Below are 20,957 nucleotides of genomic sequence, written 5' to 3' on the forward strand. Positions count from 1 at the left end.
AGGATGATGAGCAAGGAACTGGCACTCGTCATTCACGTTCTCCCAAGTGGAGTCTCCTCAGGAAATTATGAAGAGAAAACCCCCCTGGTTAAAAACAGGGCCATAGAATATTCCAAGAGACTTAGCCAAGAGGCTAAGAAAAGAAAGGCAAGTCTGAAAGCTTGTACAGGGGGACACTCCTGGTGACTACTTTAGCCCACTATGTAACAGGCAAAGTAAGGAACACGGGACTGTGTAGGAAAATCTCCCTGGGCATGTGCGTCAGGGAGCGACTGTGGAGAGGGACCTCTGTCACTGACTGCACGGAGAGAGCTTGGTGCTATATATAAATGTGCTCAGGGCAGTATGGGTCCATCAGTGGGCAAGAGAGGGTGCATGAATGAATGAAGAAACATATCTGCACGTCCAGATCGGCTTCTGACACCCATCTCCTGACAGACACCAGCTTTGTGGCTCCTGCATGTGATTCCCAGCTGGACCAGGGAGGAGATGAACACAGCAAGACCGAGCCCCGACTCCTGAGTTCCTTGTTTCCAAGGGGAGGCTCAAAAAGAAACATGCCCTACATGCATGTTCTCCATCTTGTTGCAAAGCATGAGGCTTGAACAGCACGGACTTAGTCCCTGATGCACAATAAGCCTCACAGTCTGAGCCTGGAAGGAGACAAAGGTGGCCAGGATTTGTCATCAGACCACGGGAGGTGCTGGTGGAGGACACAGGCAGTAGCTGAAGTCCCATAAAGTGGACAATGTGTGTACACACCACAGCTCCAGGAAGCAGGAATCCTTCTCAGCCCCATATAATTCGGATCACTTTCTTCACTGACCAAGAAAGCCAGTTAGATGTAGGGTTTGGTTTTCTGTGTGGCTCCTGCTTTTCACCCACGTTTCCAGCTGATCAAAGCGTGGGCTCAGTTTTAAATGCTGCTGAGCACAGCCAGCCCTGTACCCTCTATGTCCTCGGAGGGAGCAACTGGTGCTCAGAACCTTCAAAACCAGGTTTCTGCAATGACTCCCCAAAAGGCACATTGACTGGGAGGGCAGAGCTGTATTCCTCTCCTTTCATCTGACTCCTGCTACCCCCCAACTCCCAGGAAGAAAGCCTCCTTTTTGGCATAGGCAGTTCCACATCTCACTGGAATAAATTTAACTTGTACCCAGTACCACCAGGTCTGAGAGGACTTGGTGATGAACAGTTCAAAATTAATTTCCTGAACACCGACAGAATAAAAAAAGGAAAATATGTTTGTCCTTTCCAAAGCAAGGGATGTTTCAGTTTGTGCTTTTCAGGGAAATGTTGTAAATGACATTTATAACAGGGTTCTCGCAACAGACGCTCAGACGTGGCAGCACGTCTGTTTGCAAGTCAAATCCCACGTGGCTGTAAATGTAAACTGGACCCCGCGTGTGCCATTACCTGCCTTAGACAGAAATGAGGCTTCAGCCCCCCCTGAACACTTACACGTTTTTGCATAATCCCTTGACAACACAGTCCTGCAAAGGCATTTAACTGAGATCTCCTACCCCAGTAAGAAACCTCAGCTCCTTTTCATTTTCCCCAGTTTGGTAACATTTTTTTTACATTTAAGTTCCCCTCCTTTTAGTTTCCATAGCAAATAAAAGCTGCACACGGCGGGGGGGGGGGGGGGGGTGGTGTGAATTAAAACAAACTAAAAACAGAGTCCAGGCACAATCACCTTGTGTCTGGGAACGACAAGGGCTTTCCTATCAAAGGAAACTGAAGGTCACACTTTTCCTCATTGATCTTGCAATGTTTGTTAATTACTCTGTCACTGATGTGGCGAAGGATAATTAAACAGCTCTGTTTATATCTTATATGCATAATTATGTGCGCTGCCACTGAACTCGTGAAGACTAGAGAATGTGCCTCTCCAGAAGGGGAACGGACAGACGGAGATGAGTTTCGGCTGCATTATTAACAGGAGGAGGAAAACATGCGCGCACACAAAAGCAGGAAAGTTTGATGGATTCACAAAGTGCTGAGATCAGGGGAGGGGTGCGTGCAGGTGGAGCAGATTAGGGGGAGATCTTTCAATTACAGATTCAGCCCAGCTGAGTGACAAATTGGGGGAGGGAGCTGCTCTGCCCTAATAGAGAGAATTCAATTTACCCAAAGCTTTTACCAAGACTTAGCACTCATACGCCCCCCCAAAGCAATCTGGGGGGAACATGTGCATCAGAAAGGGAGCACAAAATTCCTCTGGGGCTTTTCCCAACACTCTTTCCTGAATTCAGCTCTTGAATGAACCACAAAAATAAGGCAGAAACTAAGTGAAAATAGGAAATGCACACACAGGCTGGGGAGAACACCTCGTACCTGCACACGAGTTGGTGTCCTGGATGGAGCTGGTGGGGGACACTGAGCTTTGGGACCAGCAGCCGCACCAGCCTGATCCCGAGCTCGGGTGGGCAGAGCTCGAGGACTGGCCCCTCACGAGGGGGGCAAGGCCACAGCGAGAGTCACATCAGCCCCTCCGGCCGGGGGAGGGAGCGAGAAGGGATGGCTCTGCAGGGACACCGAGAAGGGATGGCTCTGCAGGGACACCCAGGAGGGGCACTGTCGCTGTCACAGCACTGATGCCCGGCTCCCACAGGAGCGGGATCGGCACCGGGGGCCGGGAAGGGGCAGCCCCGCTGCGGCCTGTCCCGGGTCCTGCGGTCAGTGCCGGTCCCGCAGTGTGACCCTATTGATGGAGGGGCCGTGAGTGTGGTCACACAACCCACCACCCGCATGGGGACACCCTGCAAATCCACATGGGATCTGCCACGAGGGCTCTCTCTGCTTTCCTTCCCTCATGTGGGAATGCATGAGGAGGAAATCAGCACCCACCGCAGCTGTGGCCATGCAAGGGGTGTGCAGGAGTCTGAGGGGGAGATCTGCTCTACCTAGGGATCTGTGGTCTGGAACAATCCATCCAGCCACGTCCACCCTCACAACACCCCTCTTGGGATGGGGAGGCTGAGCCAGAGACAAACTCCATATGGTCCCAAGAGCAAAATGCCAGGCCTCTGTGAGGGAATCGGGGCTCACTCTCCCCCTTGGCTGCCCGGTGCTGCAGGACCTGGGCATGGACACCCAGAAAACGTGACCGTGTGGGGAGGTGGAGGGGATGGAGGGCTTACCTGAGGTGGTTCCTGCCCCCAGCTTGGAGCCTGGCTCACCACTGGAGGACCGGTAGGCATCATCCTTCAAGGCTGGCCCATCTGAATCCCTGTCGTCCAAGAAGTTGCCATCCTGCGAGCCCCTCAGAGCGTCTGCCTCGTCCCCATTATCTTCCTCGTCGCTGCAGCCCTTGGGCTGCACCATGTAAACCCCTTCTGGGGGCACCTCCGCGCTCTCGGCGCCCTTACATTCCTTGCCCTCCACTCGCCCCAGCAAGGGCTCCTCGTTGTACTCCCCGTTCACCCACTTCTCAATCACCTCCCTCCTTTTGTCCTCCTCGATCTTCTGCACGCGGCTGAGTCCATCTGAGAACTCTGTCCCCAGCTCCTTGGTGCCGGGCTGAGGCAGGTCCTTGTTGCCGCTGTCCCGCTGCGGCCCCTTGTCGGCGCGCGCCTGCTCGGCTCCCCCGTGGTCGAAGACGACCTGGCGGCTCAGCTTGGCACAGATGGCATTTAGCTTCAGGCCGCCTTTGCGCTTGGCAGCCATTGTGGGTTTTCCTGAGGCTGCGTCAGTGCATATAGTTCTTTCAGCTGGAAAGAAAGAGGGGAAAGAAGCAAGGAAGGGCATTAGTGGGATCAGACAACTTGAACCCAAACAGCAAATGGCTGGTGACAACCCAACGGGTGTTCAAGCATGGCCAGTGTCATCCTTGGCATGGAGCTGCCATGTGTTTCCTAAGCTCCAAGCAAAAGCCCAGCCAGGAGAGCTTGGTGAGAAGCAGGCTCTGAACCTGCTGGGACCAAAGGATGACACTGGCCTCAAGAAAGAGACTTGTATGTATGCTGGGACAGAACTGGGCTCAAAAGGCCCCAAACACGTCAGGTACAGACCAGCCTTTGCTCATGGCTGAGGCAGGGTATGAGGTCTGTTAAAAGCCCAACTCACTCCTTCAGACTGCAGCACCACCTGCTTTAGGTCCCCAGCTGCATTCCAGATGTGCTGGGTGCCAACCCACACCAGCCAGTGACTGCACCCAAGCACCTTCAGCAGGGAGAACAGCTCGCCAAGTCCACCCTAGTGAGGGTTTCACCTAATGGCATTTGTGCTCAGCCTCAGGAAAGACAACCAGCATGCACCAGAAAGAACCAGTATGGAGGACAGGAGCCCCGGCAAGAGCAGGTGCTGGAGCACCAGACCCAGACTGGGGTGTGACAGCTGTACAGGAGAGAATCATTGTGGGTTGGTATCGGCTGATCAGGCCCCTTTGCCTGCTTGCTCTCACCCACAGGAAATTCTGCTCTCATACTTCCCAGCACAATCAGCTAATTAGTGTGAGTTTGTTATTTTAATGTAGTTTATTCATATGTGACAGCTAGTAAAGGAGGGGTAAGAGAAGGTGGGGGGAGAGATAAAGAAGGTAAGGTCTTAACTTCAAGGTCACGGAGAATCTTGAACTAAATGGTCCCTATCAGAGTCACTTGCATGATTATTGCACCAACAATTAACAAGATTCAATTGCAAATAAAAGCAAAAAACTGATTCTAAAGCAGGTACATTGTCTCATTTCCCTCTTTACTTATGACACTGGTGAGAGATGCCCAGACTAAGCAGGGTTAAAGGTCCCAAGGCTGCAGTGGGCACACAGCCTGGCTCTTCCCCCAGTGCAGAGCTGGGGCAAACCCTGCCCTGTCCCAGGACTCAGGAAGAGCACCCAATAAAACAGTTGCTGGTCACACACACCACTGGAGTTACTGTGGGAATGTTGCTGGAGGTCCCTCCAAAATGGGCTCTTGGATTTCATGTCATGCTGAAAGAGGGGTTAGTCACATGGAGAGCAAACAGAACCCGTCTCCAGACCTCGAATGGTGAGACACCACTGCACAGGAGTCCCTTGTGGCAGCTCAGCCCACACCTCCCTGTCACCAGCACAGAGGTGCTGCTGCACAGAAGCACAGTGAGATTAATCAGACCCCCTACAATGCATCCAGAAGCCACCGTGACAGCCCCTAATCCCGTAACATGACAGCCCAATACAAACAGACTGAAACTTTAGACCTGCTGTCCAAGAGCCAGAGAGTGGCTGCTTAGCGTAAACTCCTGACAGCTTCAGACACGCTTCCCTGTCAGGGACCGCAAGAAAAATAACCCCCCGACAAATATATCAGCCCCCCACACAAAGGGAGGCAAAATGTACTCCTCCACTTTCCCAAGGCACCCCCCGGCACTAACACCTACGTGCAATCATGCTTTCACGACGGGAAAGCACACGGTGCCCCCAGACACGTCCCTCCCCATCCAGAAATTATAGCTGTTCAGGAGCTGTGCGTATGCGCTGGCACGCTCCACCAGCGGAGTCCTACACGCACAGGTTAAGAAGTCCCATCTCCCCAAAATACATTCCTGTGCGCACCCCCACGCATTCCCCTCTCGCACATTCCCAGCACAGCGCGCAGCCCTCGCGCATACAGATGGGCACAGGCAGGCGCCCGGGAAGCTGCGACTCTCTGAGCGCTGGCACCTTCCCTTCCCACCGCATTCCCGCTCTATTTAGGGCAGAAAGCGCGGGCCGATCCTGTGCGCAACTGGTACCACAGAGGGAATCTCGGGAGGCTGCTGTGAGCTCCAGCTGGAGCCTGGCCAGGACACCAGCGGAGCCCCGGCGGTGCGGGTGGTGGGGACGGTGCTGCCGGGCCGTGCGGGGCCTGCCCGGGGCCGGGGCACTGGGTCAGCACGGAATCACCAGCCTCTCTCCTCAGCTGCTCGGTGATTCCCCGTCCACGTTCTCACGACACCCGGCCCTGCTTAACTGGTGAGATCAGCACCGCTCGCAGCTGGAGATAACTGGGAGGCAGACAGACACGCGGCAGCCCGAACCCCCGCTGCCCTCCCCCTTCCTGCCAGGAGGGCAGGTCCCATTATTCTGGTCTGGAGGTGAGCAGCCAAGTGTGTGCACCAGCCGGCAAATGAATATATAAATATTTATTCAAAGGAAGAGAGGGACAGACGTTCCCGAGGCTGCACTTGCCGCGTACGCAGCAACTCCAGGGAGCCTGCAACTTGTCTTCCACTCCTGTTCTGCCTCCTTCCATCACACACACTGGCTTTGCCCCTCTGCCTCCCCAGCCTCTCCCCCCCAGCTCCTGCCCTGCCCCTTGTCATCTTTTCTGTCTCTTCTCCTTGTGTTTGGGACTTTTTATCATTTTGAGAATCTTTTCCTAAAGTTCAAGTTAAAAATAAAGCAAGTTCTGAAAACGTACCATTTCCCTGATCTACAAAATTAATCCTCCCGCAGACCTTCCTGGGATGGGATTTGCTGCTGTAATATTGGGGCTATTGCACATCTCCATCCCACCTATCCTGTATGGCTGGAAATCAGAACTCCCAGCTTCTCCTGCCAACCTTGCAACCACCTCTCCACATATTATTTTATCTTTCCATTGCCTTATTTCCTTGCCTGTGGAATAGGAGGGACATTACCTGTTATCAACGTTCCTGTTCCCCTCTTTTAGGTTGTCAGGTTCATCAGCAGAAGGGAAACCCTTCTTACAAAGAAGGTCTGAAGATGGCCATGTAGGAGGGGGCCAGGACACCTGTGTTTCCTTCTCTCAGGCAGAGGGAGAGGAGCTGAGCTGCGGGATGAGGGACCTTCATACCTGCCCAAGGTCAGGACTGCTGGACCCTCAAAGCCAGGCAGAGGCTCCCTCCCCCCAGGCCGAGCTCCCCACCCCAAATCACCCCTTGTCTCCATTGCACTGTTTAAAGATTCCAGCCTAAGTAAACATCCCCCTTCATTTTCTTCGTCTAAATAGAAATGTTTTGATTTCACATCAATCTGAGGAAGCCGTTTATAACCTGAGCCTGTCACACGGACTTTTCATCTCTGCCCAGGACAAACTCTCCCACATGCTCTATTTACACTGAGCACTTCCTCTGAAAACAATGCCACCGGGAGTTTACTCCTCTTGCCCCCTCCCCACACCCTGTGAGGAGACACTGGCTGCCCCTGCTCCGCACCCACCCCTGTGGCATCTTGAGAGCAATCCTCCCTTGGAAGGGAAGGTACAGCTTCTGCAACCACGGCTGGCAAGGAGGGGGACAAAACTCACCATTTCACTGCCTTGTCATCCCTTGACCTTTCTGCTCCCACTGCCCCCCTGGTCACCATGTACTGCCAGTACCCCATGTACAGCCCCCAGCTCTCTCCCTCCACACAGCCCCCAAAGCAGCACCTTCTCACTCATGAACTCCACTGTGAGGTGCTGCCAAGGTGGGCATGGCTTCGCCCTGTCTCCCCCAAGGGAGAGAAGGGGCTCTGGGAGCACACTGTGTGCAGGAATGAAAGGATTGCAGCCCAGACAGAAACAGGCCATCCCAGCCACTGGGCAAACTGCTGCAGAGAGAAGTCTGGCTTTGCAAGGAGAGGAGGGGAGAGTTCAACTCTGCCTTTAGCTTGGGGTCAACGAAAACACACCCTGGCTGAGGGGAGAAAGGGTCCCAGCTGTGAAAAAGGGGCGTGTGGGAGCTGGATGAAGCAGCTGGCAGGGATGGAGGGTAACAGCAGAGCTTAATGGTGTGGGAAGAGCCAGGGGTGCAGGGGGGACCCCTGTGATGGGGCAGGGGCTGAGGAGGGGCATGAGAGGAGGGGCAGGAGGGCCCGTGCTGGGGGGGGGAGAGGGATGCTGGCTGGGGAGGGAGAGCATTGTCACTTCAGAGGGCCGAGTACGTGGAACAGATGGAGCTTTCATATTCCTATTGAAGAGTTTTAAGCCCAGCTGAGCAGCTCCGTTCAAGAGGGAGGTCCCAGTGCCAGCTTTCCAGGAGCTGCAAGCTCTCATTCGATTAATTATTAACGGCATTATTTGGGGCGGGGAGGGGGAGGAAAGGAGGGCCGACATGCTGCACAGTCCTCTGCTTTTTAACCACTGTGCTGCAAGCTCGACTGGAGAGGCTCCAGTTGGCCCAGCAGCCCCAAACAGGGGCAGCACGGCTCGCTGGGGTGAGGATGCTGCACACCGGAGCCTCTTCACACTTGAGCTGAGGTCCCTAAAATGGAGCCAAACCTTCACAGCAGAAGGCCACTGGGGCATTGGGAACACGCTTCCCAGGAGCAGTGCCCTGGCGCTGCCCAGCCACACGCTGGGAGGAGGCAGGGCAGGCAGCCAAACGCTCAGCCCCTTCCAGAAAACACTTCCCCTCCAGCACGAAGACTCGTGCATCACCCCAGGCAAGGCCAGGGCAAAGGGAGAACATCCCAGGCATGGCCTGCAACGTGTGAGAGTGGATTTAGTGTGTATTTTCCCCTCTTCAGTTTATCAATAAAACATTTTATTGCTTTTAGCCCAGGAAATGACCTTGGATTAGTGGATGCTGTCTCTTCTGGCTGACCTTGGGGAGTTCACAAAGGCTCTTTAACAACCTCCTCTGCCCTGCATGGATCCCGCCTGTGCATGTCTGCGTGGAGTGGGGAAAGCCCTCGGTGTGACAGTGGGACCTGACAGGCTCCAGCTCAGCACTGGGCAGGAGGAGAAGGAGAATCAAAGACGTGGGAGGAGAAACGAAGCGAGCAGCCAGGGTGTCCTCACTGAAGCGTTGCCAGCTACACTCCCTGCTTTCCCACAGCTGTGAGGGCTCTCCCCACACATCCCATCCATAAACCGTGCAGGAAAAGCCAGGGACTCTGCCCTGGTCCCATGGCAGTGCAGTCTGCCTGCATTCTGCACTGCCTCACCTTCTCCTGCCACACAGGCATCTCCAGCCCCACAAGGAGCCACTTTTCTCCCTATTTCCAGCTCCCAGAACCTGGTTCAGCCCCAGCCCAAAGGGGCAGAGAGCAGTGCCAGTTCACTTCAGCGAGCCTGTCCTGCTTCCCTCTGCTCACCCTGCTCGGCTGCAGAGTTCAGCTGTAGTTTTCTGGTGACAGTGAGAGGATGTGCATAGGAACCAGTGCTGGGCAGTGGGTGACAGACACCCTGAGAGCAGGGGGTGGGCTCTGGAGACGCTGGTGCCCTGCACTGGGGCTGCTCCTGTTTCCCACCCGGCCACTTGGCTGCTCCAGTGCTGCTGACAAGGGTTTTCCAGGAGAACAGCTCATGAACATGGGGAGCCCCCCCTTTCCTCAAACAGAAAATAGCCAAATCATCTCTGAGCAGTGTGTATTCTCAGTGCATTTCTGGAGGGAGGGAATGGGACAGGAGAAACCAAGAGGAATTTTCCTCCTCAGGGGAACAGAAACTACAAGCAAAGAGGGTGAGTGCTGAGCTCTGAGCCAGAGCCAGGCCCCCTCACACTGCAGCAAGCAGCCCACCCCATCGGGCCATCCCCTCACTGCCCCCCCCCATCCACAGGAGCCTCCCTTCCCAGCCATGTCCTCTCCCACTGTCCCCTGGAACTGGACACAGAGGGTCCCCATCCTCTCCTGCAAACATTCCAACCCTTCCAGTGCCACTCACAGAGGGAACCCCTCCCAGCATGGCATCCAGCAGGCGGGACCCCCTCCCCAGTGCCCAGTGCCTCCCACAGTCGCGTCCTCCTGAAGAGCGAGCCCTAAAGTGTTAACAGCGATTGGTGAAATGGCACAGCAGATTGCTACAATAAATAATTTACTGATATTTATAAATATTCAAATCAGCAGGCTTCAGAAATTGAAAGGGGGGGGACTGAGCTGACGGGCAGGAGGGGTGTTTAGGGAGGGGAGGGGGGGGCTGACATTAATTCCCAGGCTCTCCAAATTCATTTGAGAACTGTTTCTCATTTCAAACAAATATTAAATCTTTTGGTGTCAAGCCTCCAAAATAAAATATCAAAGAGAAAGTCACCACCCTCTTGGTGGCTGATGTCTTGTCTGCCATGACTCCGGGTGCCCTGGGTGGCCCTTGGACTACCAGTTACTGGGGGAGCTATGGCAGCCTTACTGGCCAGGTGAGGTATGAGAGCAGAAGGCCACCCAGACACACCTGTAACACAGCCCATGACATCACCAACCACCATCTGAGACAGGAATTCCCACTGCTATCACCTACAAGACCTTGCCTTCATCTTCCAGCAGATTTTCTAAATCCCATTGGGAAGAAAGGGCTGAATGTTGAACAAACGAAGGTGGAGCCACGACTCCTGACTCCACTGGGGAACATGGCCTTGTGGCAGAAACAGAGTGGGGAGGCAGGGTTCCTGACTTTCACTCCTTGCCTCTGCAAGGGAATTTGGTTTTGGTGATTTAAGATGGGGGTTAAGAGCCAAGACTGCTGGCTTCCAGCCTGGTTTCCAATCACAGTGTAACCATCAGACCCCTCAGCTTTCTGTGCCTTAATTTCCCCATGCAGGGGGGTGGAATGAGGATGATTACCCACCAGTGGGCTTTACTCAGTGCTTTGAGACCTCCACATCAGCACTCTGTCACTGTTCTGGATTGTTACAGAGTCTTTTTCACCTCTCAGCATCCTACTGACCCCTTAGATGGCCAAGGGAGATGATCCCGTGTCCTCCCCTGGACCACCCCATTGGTAACGCGAGGCTCCAGCATGGGGTGAATTTCCCCTAGATGAGTAATGGCTTTTCTAATGCACGGGCAGGCTGTCAGCTTCCCTACTCCCAGTGTTTTATGGGTTTAACTGAACGGCTCTGAACTCCCTAGTAAGAAATAAAGTTATCCCTCAGCGTCCCTTCTAAACATTTCACTCAGTGCAAACGGTGTTTAAGAAAAATGAGGACATATTTCTTCTTAAGGATGCAGTATCCCCCTTCAGAGGCCTAATTTATGCCATATATCACTGGCCAGGGAGAGAAAGGCAGAGCAGACCTCACACTAGGAGTGAGCTGGCCCTCGCACAGCCACTCCTGCTGCAATGGTGCAATGGGCTGCAACTCCAAGTGCTCCCGAGTCCGCAGAGTCCCCGCTGGAGCGCCGAGTGCGGCCGGGAGGCAGCGGAGCAGGACGGACACCTGCGGACACTGCGTTGCCTCCTCGGTGCCGCATCCCGCCGCAGGCACCTCCTCACCTGCCCCTCCAGCCCCGCACGGGGCCCTGCTCCAGCCTCCCCCGGCCCCTCTGCCTCGCAGGGGCTGCCTCTGCCACACTCCCTCCTCACCTGCCGCTGACCTGCTCTGCTGCCGCTCCACCAGCTCTTCACAGGCATTTGGCACAGCTGGTGGGGAAAGTGGTTCAACTGCGAGCAAGGACAGGACTAATCCTTCTTCACAGCTCTTTAGTAACGCACGCCTGAACCTTTTCCTAGGCAGATCTCAAAAATGATCCTAAATGTGCTTTGATCTTTTCAACCCCCGGCTTCCTCACTGGGAGAGCCGCTAAGAATCCACCGCCCACCCCCAAGTGCAGAGACAAAGCTCCTCGTCTCTGCCCCTTCCCTTTGCCCTGCTCTGCACTCACGTGCCCTGAACCCCAAAAGGGCAAGAAACAAGCCCCTTTCTGCATACAGGTAACTCAGGGAACTTCCAGAATTAACAAACGGAGGTGAGCGTAAAGAAGAGGGAAAAATGTGGGAAATGAGTCAGGAACTCTGGTTCTGATCCCTGATCTGCTACTGACCTGCTCCTTCTCCTTGGGCAAAGGACATCATACAGGCTTCCCTTCTGCCCTTGACCTGCTGGGTCCCTTCAGTGGTCACCCATAGGGCAAGGATTTCTTGCTCAGCTTAGTGGGCTTGGTGTTTTTGCAATTTTAGGTACTACTGCAGTTCAAGTAACAGCAGAGGAAAAGCACTGATACAGGACAGATTGAAGCTCAAAAGTCCCTTGTGTCCTGCAGCCAACTTCCCAGCTCATCTGTCAATGCAGGATCTTTGATAAGGCTTTTCAACAGTTTTCTCCTCATGAAAACCTGCTCTCAGTGCTCCAGACCAATACAGTGAGTGGGGTCTTGGGCTCCCTAGGCTGAGCAGCAGCTCCCTGGCAGGCTTCTATCCTCAGAGTTTTTCTTTCAGATAACATAAAGCCAAGAGGATCAGCTTTTCTGATCCAGTTTCTCCTCCTTGCCTTATTTATTTATTATTAATTCTTTAGTCCAGTTAAAAGGTTTACTATCCAGAGGAGCATAAGTGGCCTCACTCAGCCTAAGTAACTCTATAAATCAAGCAGAACTGCTAACATCTAGATCACAATCCTGCCATCAATCTCCCCACAGGTTGTGAAGAAAACCAAGGGGAAAGACGAAAAAGGGAGAGTGAAGAGTAATAGCTCATCACCCTCAGGTCCCTGCAGGCCGGCTGTGGCCCTTGGAAAACTCCCTGTGAAGCCAGACGTGTTGTCAGGGCAACTAAATGCAAACACGGTGCCTAACTTCTGCTCCCCACAGCACACAGGCACAGGCCGGGGGCTGTGCCAGCAGGACCCGGTGGATGCACAGAGAGAGGGAAGGGGTGGTGGAAGCACAGGGCTGGGAAAGCCTCTGGAGCAGGGCCTGCCAGCCCGTGAGGGAGCCAGCTCCCAAGGAATGAAGAAGAGGCCAAGACATGAGCCTCTTGGAACACTGCACAGACACCTCTGCAAACGCTGAAGGAGCCAGGGCAGGGGGGGCAGGGAATCATGGAGGTGGGATCAAGAGGGAACCAGACTTAGCTGCAAACAGCTGATGCTAGGGGAACAAAAAGGACCTGGGAGAGACAACAGGTCTCTGGAAAGACACAGATTTGGAAGGAAATTGCTCAAAGTTTCATCAGTCCCTCTTGGTGGCTTATCTTTAACGACTGACTTTACAGAGAATCCAAACCCACCATGGCCCAAGTCAGGGGAGAGCAGCTCCCTGGTGTCAGGCTGGGCTCATCCCTAACTGAGGGCAGGGGTCAAGTGAGTCACCTCTTAAAACAGGGTCCCTCCAACCCTGTTGGTAGTTGGTCGGCGGTTTAAGAGCAATTTGCAATCCCTTTCAGCACTATTAAGCTCAGACCCAACAAAGAATGCAGACTCCTAATTAATTGCAGTGGGAAGTCAGGAGCTACACGGGAGCTGGGAGCCTTAATGCTCGTTGCATCACTGAGAAACAGAGGGCCAGAGAAAGTTCATCATTGTGGTCTTTCAAGGTCCTGCAAAGTAAATCAGTGTGTGAGCCCACAGGAGGTGAGAGCTCAGCAAGAGCTGCAGACACAGAGCAAACCAGAGGACCTCAGCCTTGTCCTTCCCAGAGCCCCCAGGCACTGCCTGAGCTGTACGTGAGCAGGTAACTGCTTTGGGCTGGGGATGCATAAGGGGCACTCAGATCCCTTAGAGGTTTCTGTGATTCCCAAGTGGGGCTGGGAGTCTTTTGTGAACCCAGAGAGCAGGCACCCATCACACACAGCACTGGGAGCTCAGGAGCTCTTGAATCCCCAGAGATGTCTGGGACCTGCACATGCTGTGCAGTGTGATTTGGAGAAACCTTGCCTGCCCTGTTTGTGTGGAAAAGGCTCATGGCTGGGCCAGAGGAGAACGAGCTCTGGTGTGAGAGCAGTGGCTCATCCCTGAGCTGTTAACTCAGCACTCCTGTCAGAGCAGCACGGGAGAGCAACCCCATGGCTGGGCCATGCGGGCACTCACCCCACACTTCCCAGTGCTCACACCTCTCTAATTCCCTGCCTTGCCTTTTACTGCTCTTCTTTATGGTCATTAGGGCTCATCTTCTTATCTGCCCTGTCCTCGTGAGCCCGTCCATGCGCCTGTGCTATCACTGCCTGCAAACACCCGTCGGTGGGAGCACACACGTGTACGGAAACGTGGCCGTGCAGGTGCCACCACATGCACAGGCGCACAGGACCCAGCCCACAGACACACACAACTGTGCTCGTGAAACACTGTGCACACAGAGCACATGCTAATGCACACAACGCCTGTGGAGCTGTGACTGTACAGGTGTCACATCTGCACACGTATGTACAGACAGACAGACATGCAGACCCTGCTCCGCTCAGCCCTGCACACGTGGCCAGCACCCAAACAAACAGAGCCCACCAGCACCCACACGTGCAGCCACTCAGGCAGGAGCCAGTGTGATCACAGAGCACTGCATGCACACTCATACACTCACACTCACACACACTCACTCAGCACACCAGGAGCAGTTTATTCTGCAGCTTGGAGTGAGAAGACAGCCGTCTCCCAGCTGGACCCTGCAGACAGACTCGGCTGCAGGGGCAGACACACTTCCCATCCCACCAAAGAGCCCCTCTGTCCCCCCAGCCCAGCTGCAGCTCACACCTTAAGGCAAACAGAGCACCGGTGAGTGGCTCACTGGAGCCGGCGTCCCAGCGGAGTGTGTGTGCCGGGCAGGGGATCTCTCCCTCTCCCTCTCTCTCTCTCTCTTCCACTCGCATCTTTTCATGAACTCTATTTCTCTTTCCTTTCTGAAAACAACTGAGCTGTAAATACTGTTTAACCTTCTTCCCCCCTTCCCCCCTCCCCTCCGCACTATAAAAACACAAATATGCCATAACTCAGCTGGCTCAGCCGCCGCGCCTCCAACATGCCCTGCTCCAGGCCTCTCAGGAAGGTCATAACAAACGACTTTCCGATTCAGTGCTCCTGAAATAATTTTGTGTATTAAAACCTGAATCTGCACTTTCTGGACCGAAAGCCTCTCTTAATTATGGCAAGCGTCCTTGGGATGGACAGTGATCCTTCACTACAGCACCGCTAACCAACCGGAGAGGCAGCGGCTCCGGCTCCCCACCACCACCTCCTCCCGCTGCCCCCTCCCACCACCACCCAACCCACGGCCCCCCTTGCTCCCTCGCCCCCCCGCCTTCCCTTTGCCCAATCTGTTTTCAAAGTGTGTCTGTCCTTTATTAAATTGTTTTCTTTTCCACATTATCAGTTGCCATGGAGACCTCATCTCTCGGATTATTTGAATTTCATTATATCTATTGATTTGGGAGCATTTCATCTTTTTTATTGTTTTTCTGTCAATTTTCAAAACGAATAACCATCTAATTTGCGTCAGTGCTGATTATGTTTGTCCCTCAATAGAGGTCGGCAGCTGCGTCGGGGAAACAAATCAATGGGAAACCATCATAAACCTCCCCAGTACAATCTCCAGGATATGTGGGTGACATTCCACGCCTGCGAGAAACACTCATCATATCCAAACTTCTTTCTTTCTTTTCTTTTTTCTTCTCCCCTCTTTTCTTTTTTTTTTAATTTTTTTTTTTATTTCCCCATCACAGCAAGCTCTGCCGGCCAGTGGCGGGTACCATTTAAAATCTTATTTATTTTTCCCACACACATGTACAATTTTGGACGCATCGCATTTTCAGACAGGGAGGGGACAAGGGTGAGAGGAGAGGGAAGGAATTTTTTTTTTTTTTTGTAAGAAAGAAGGGAAGAAAAGAATGACAAGAGAAAGAAAAAGAGGAAAAGTGGATGGGGATTGCAAATTGCTTACTATGTTTTTTTTTTAAATAATTTATGCAATTTTAAGCATTTATGTATAAATTTTTTAATAAGCCACCCTGGAGCAAAATAGCCATTAACATCCCAACGTCCTTCTGTCCAATGGGCTTGTGTGCAGGATCAATTTCCGAGAGTACTTTCTTTTTTTTTTTATGACATGATAAAATGCTTTTAAAGCAACTTACACAAATATGGAAATTTTTTTCCCCTCCTCTTTTTTTTTTTTTTTTTTTTTTTTTTTTTATAACAGCCTCCACTTATTCACCAGGGAGAGCGAGCGAGCGAGTGTGTGTGTGCTGGGGAGGGCAGTTGGCAGAAGGATAGACCCAGCCCTAACTGGAACGGACCTGCCTGTCCTTCTAACAAGGGCATAAACTTTCATTAGCGATGCACACAGTCAAAGGCAATTTAGGGAAACGCGCTGTACAGAAAAGGAAAACCTCAGCGTTTTTACTCGGTGGCTCCTTGGCTCCGTCCAGGGGGCTCTATCCTTGAGCTCTGCTTGTGCTCTCCAACCAAAGTGACCCCACCGGCCACGGGGGAGGCAGGAGGGGCCGGGGGGCAGGGGCTGGGGGTGCTCTGGGGGACGCGGGTGCCCGGCAGTGCCCGCAGGCCCCGCGGCTGGGCGAGGGAAGCCAGTCAATATTAACGTCTTGCTGGAACCCACTGGTCCTGCAAGAGGCCCAGAGGTATCTCTCGCTCTGCCCACTGCAGAGCTTCACCCTCCATGGGGCTAGTCCTCCCCAAAGGTCTCTATTTTGGGTTCCTCCACACTGGCAAGGAGCTCGCAGCCGCTCGATGCCCCTTTGGGGCATTAGTCACAAGCTGGCTCTGCCCAGACCAGACAGATGTGTCGCTGCTGCTCCTGTTTCCACAGGGTATCTAGGCTAGTTATTTTTGCAGCTGGGACATGTTCAGCCTCACACAGGAACCTGGAAAATGCCATTCCTGAAGGGATGGCTCCTGCCACTGGCCCCGTGAGCAGGCACAGCTCTGCGGAGGATGGACACGAGTGCACGGCTGGAGGGAGAGCAGCCCAGCATGAGGGGCTTGGTGGGGTCTGAAAGACATGACCAGATGTTGGACATGAAAACTATTTCTCCAGCTAGGAATTCCCTTGGCCCTTGGCTTTGGGGTTGAAGCTTATGCACCCCAAGCCAGCTATACATTACCTATGCCCAAGTGTGGAAATCCCTGTGCATGTTCCTATTATTTGCTCCAACATCAAGCCCTGACACTGCTTTTTCTACAAGAGCAGATTTCTTTACCTTTTAGTATGACACACACCCAGAGATAACACAGACTTATGAATTTAATCCTACTGACAGCAGGTTTGCCCATTACTGGTACCTTACACAGACCCCCGCACTCTCCCAGCCCCAGTGCAGACCCAGCCCAGCCCCACAGTGCTGGCTGGCACAGGGGCTGGGCACACACCTGCCCCATCTGCCACGGTTGAGGGTATAGGAACTAAACCAGAGGTAAAAAAAAATAATAAAAAATAAAATGAAATTCAAGGGGCAGCCAATGCTCAGCTGGAAAAACACAAAGTGCCGAGAACAGCAAACCCAATCAATAACAATCACAACCCCGGCAGCGGGCGAGGAAAGCGTGAACGGTTTTGGCCTGCTCCCTGCATGCTCACCCACTTGGGAAAACACACTCCCAGAGGCCCAGGATTTCATCCCCTCCCTCTCCACCCTACATTTGCCCTCACCAAAAAGCCTGGAGTGTAAGTCTGCAACTTAGCAAAGAGGGGAGAGGGTCGCTGCACAGAGGAACTGGACTCAGAGTTGGTGCCTGAGGAAGCAGGCACTTTTTTCCAGTAAAGTGCTCCTTACACCCCACACCCTCCTAACCTCCCCTTCCCTCCAAAATTTTGCCCTTTGTGCCCCCTTCACTTCCCAGTTGCCAGCCTCAGCCTTAGGTTGATCTTCCCCTTCCCTCTTCTTTCCTCAAGTTCCCAACACCACTCTACCTTCCTCCTCCCCAAAGCTCTGGTGCCCGAGCCCACACCCCCACACCCTCTTTAAACCTCTTTCCCCTCACTCCCTGTGGGCCTGACAGCCAGGTCTAGCAGAAGAAGCTGGGCTGCCCAGGGGACCAGCACTGTCAGGGACTGGTGACCAACCTGGGGAGGGGGAACATGGAACCTGCCCAGGAAAACACGGGAGCTCTCCCTTCTCCTGGTCTTGCGTCACTCCCCACGCAGACTGCACAGATTTGGGGGATTTCACTGCAGCAGCAGAGGTCGGCAGGAGTTGAAGGTTTTCAGATCATATATATCACTCTATATGGTCTTGTCTATAGCGAGTGCTAAATATAGCCAAGCCAAACCTGGAGGTGACTTCAGCGCTGTGATGCAGGGACAGCAGCCACTGCACAGGCACGTCCACTACCTCAGAGCAATACAGATGTCAACAGTCACAGTCCAAAGCCAAGGATGCCTGTAAACCCTCTGCTCTCCCACTGCCAAGAGTGTGAGCCAGGTTCCTTCCCCTCATTTCCCTCAGGTCTCCGTGGTTCCTCCTTTTCAGGACTCAAAATAAGGCATCATTTTCTTGCTTCAGGGTCCGTTTTTCCATGGGATGTTGGACCCTCTTATCTATGACATGCCAGCATCTGTTTCAGCGCAGCTACTTAAAAACTTAACCAGTGGAAGAAGCTCTGGATAGAAGGGGAAAGTCTCTTGTGTGGGTCAGAATAATTAGACTGAGCTCAAATTGGCTTTAGGCATCTGCTGCTGCCTCTGAGCAAAATCAAGCCATGCTGCTTCCATCAGCATCTCTCTGCTGTGGGCCTCACCCCGCACAACTGAGGGGATCACACACTGCCTCGTACAGGGCATCTCTGGGAACAAGACTTGCCTCAACAGAAGCCATAAAGCCTCCTTATCCAGCTATCATTAAAGCCCAGAGAAAAGAGGCCAGACAGAGAGATTGAGATGAGCCATTTCCCCAACAAACTTGCTTCCCTTTTTCATTCGCTCCTTTCTTTCTTTTCCCCCCTTTAACTGTCATTAAAATAACAAGTTTCTGTTACAGTCTAAACATTCCCACATTGTATAAAGGGTTATGTTACACTAGAGTCACTGCCGGGCCCAGTGTTTGCACAGAAACCTCACTGCAGGTCCCCCCTCCTGACGAAGTGACTTATTAAAGTTTAAACAGTAATTAACAGAACAATAAAAATAAAGGGATGTTTGGGGAGTCGTAGTGCACACAGGGTTTTTGGCAGTGCCAGCACTTTTCAGTGCCCTGCGCTGGCAGAAAAAAACGGCTGCAAAACCAGTGGGAGAGATGGTGAGCAGGAAGGCAGGAAGGGGCCGTGGAGAGGCTGAGGTGTGATCCCAGCCCAGCACGAGGGTGTGGAGAGCAGCAGGATCCGAGGGAAGGGTTTGGGGACTGGGGGAAGGATGCTGAAGGGTCACCTGGCAGGAGGCTGAGTTGGATTTGGTGCTCACTACCTGCCCTGCACTCAGTGTCTTCTCCCATTCTGCTGAGATGGCCTGGACAAACCCCCAGAATCTGAGTTTGGGGAATTGTGTCTCTGAAACCAGAGCTGGGCTTTGGGGCAGTGGCTCCTTTATTTTGTAAGAGTGGTAGAGAGGAAAGAGCAACCACAGAGCAAACCCATGAGAAAATCTTGCAAGAGGTAGACCTTCCAAAGAGACCCCAAGAGCAGCTCCCTTACTTGGGAGCCTTAAAATCAAACAGAAGACATCTTGTAAGGACCAATCCTGCCCTGTGTCTGTGCAGGTGTGAGCTGCAGATCCAGCAGTATGTTACTAGCTCTGGAGTCACTCCCTCCTGAAATGCAGCCAGAGCCAGGACCACAGGGTCAATCCCTAGAGCTCTGCCAGAGCCAGGACTTTCCCAACGTACGTGAGGTTGGCTAATCAGGGCTCCCTTTACAGGAGCAAACCTGCTTTTCCTCTGCTTTGTTCCCACCCCAGTTGCCTGCCTTGCCCAGGATGAGCTCTAGAGCATGTGGGTAGAGTTTAAGCTTGGGCTGTCAGCCCTCCCTGTTACCCAACATGCAGCAATGCAGAAAGATCTCATTTGAAGATATTTTTGGTGCCTATTGTAACTATTCTCCAATGTTTGCCTCAGTAGCTCACAGTGCTAGTTGGCTCTAGCCCTGATGTGTGACTCAGTACACACAGCATTGTGCAGTCCCATGTTTGCTAAATCTCTTCCAGTACAACTGCTCAGTTTGCAAATAAAAAGACAGCTCCGTGAGGGTGTATCTCCTGTGCAGAGGGAACTCGGGGAGTGCTGCCTTCAGCCTCTCCCACAAAGCCCTCTCCCAGGCCTAGGACTTTGCACCCTGGTCTGTCTGGGGAGCAGTGTGGGCTGGGGCTGCCCCACTGCCCAGAGGAGACCGTCCAGCAGCAGTTGCTCCCAGCCAGTCCACAGCCTCCCTTCCCTCCTGGGCTGCAGGAGGAGGAAACCTCAGGAGATGTTCCCAGGATCACACCAGTACAGGTCACCCAAGGTGCCTCCTCACACCTCCTGGAGGTTAACCCCCACTTCAGGGGGGGCTTGGCAGTGCCAGGTTAATGGTTGGATTTAATGACCTTAAAGGTCTTTTCCAACCTAACTGATTCTATGATTCCATGAATTCAGGCCAGGCTTCCAAGGTGCTGGTTTAATAAGCCATGAGGAAGCCTGCACTAGTCATGAAAGTCCTGCCAGGGTGGAGGGCTGGCATGTCAGGGTTCAGAATTAATGAAACCAAGACCCTGTCGACCTTGGTGATTTTACTGCATTCAGGTATAAATTTATAAACTTGCATGGAGCTCCAGGGAGGACATGAGATGAAAAAAAGGGGGAAAGGCTGAGTTGAAGACACACAGATGCCCTTTTCCTTTACACCTTTGTTTTAAGTGGGCCCCAGCAGCTGAGCTGCAAGTGTGACACATGGCTCTCCATGCCCCCCTCACTGCCTTACCCCACTCAACACTCCCCTTCCCTGCTCAGGATATCTTCACAAAAGCCTTCCTGAATCCTCATGAGGTCCCTGGGTCCCACTGCCAGGGAGGTTAATGGGATGGCAGATATGTCATCACCCACTGCCTTGTTTGGCCAGCAACACTATGTCCTTTTATCCCCAAACCTTGTATTGCAACATTTTTATTTTCTTGGTGGCTTTTCTGCCTCCATGGGAAATTAAGTGGAACTGGCTGGTTCAGACTTGCCCTGGAGACAGTTTCTACAGAAAGCCCCTGAATCCATTGCAAGTCAGGCAGGGCAACCTCTGCCTGAAACCCCCAATCAGCTGAGCCACTGGCTCTGGCTTTTTCTCCCCTTTCCTGCCCCAAGCCAGCTGGATGCACAGGGACAGCAGCCAGGATTCAGCACTGGAGCAAGATGCTGTGTGAGAGCTCACAGACTGAAAGGCCTCCCCAGGAAAGGCAGGTACAGGTGTCTGTCTGCCTGACTCACTTCTGAGGTCTCCCC

General features: G+C 53.1%; 1 protein-coding gene across 8 annotated transcripts in view; it reads right to left on the reverse strand.

Annotated features, from left to right (window-relative positions):
- CASZ1 (castor zinc finger 1) overlaps nucleotides 1-20,957 on the reverse strand; it is a 278,435-nt gene that overhangs the window by 45,022 nt on the left and 212,456 nt on the right. For all 8 annotated transcript variants that reach the window (XM_027658154.1, XM_027658151.1, XM_027658155.1 and 5 more), the window contains one exon: nucleotides 3,144-3,713. In XM_027658154.1, coding sequence (XP_027513955.1) covers nucleotides 3,144-3,713 — 570 coding nt within the window. The remainder of the gene's footprint in view (nucleotides 1-3,143; nucleotides 3,714-20,957) is intronic.

This window comes from Corapipo altera, unplaced genomic scaffold, assembly GCF_003945725.1.
Source record: "Corapipo altera isolate COAL_440 unplaced genomic scaffold, ASM394572v1 301, whole genome shotgun sequence".
NCBI lineage: Eukaryota > Metazoa > Chordata > Aves > Passeriformes > Pipridae > Corapipo > Corapipo altera.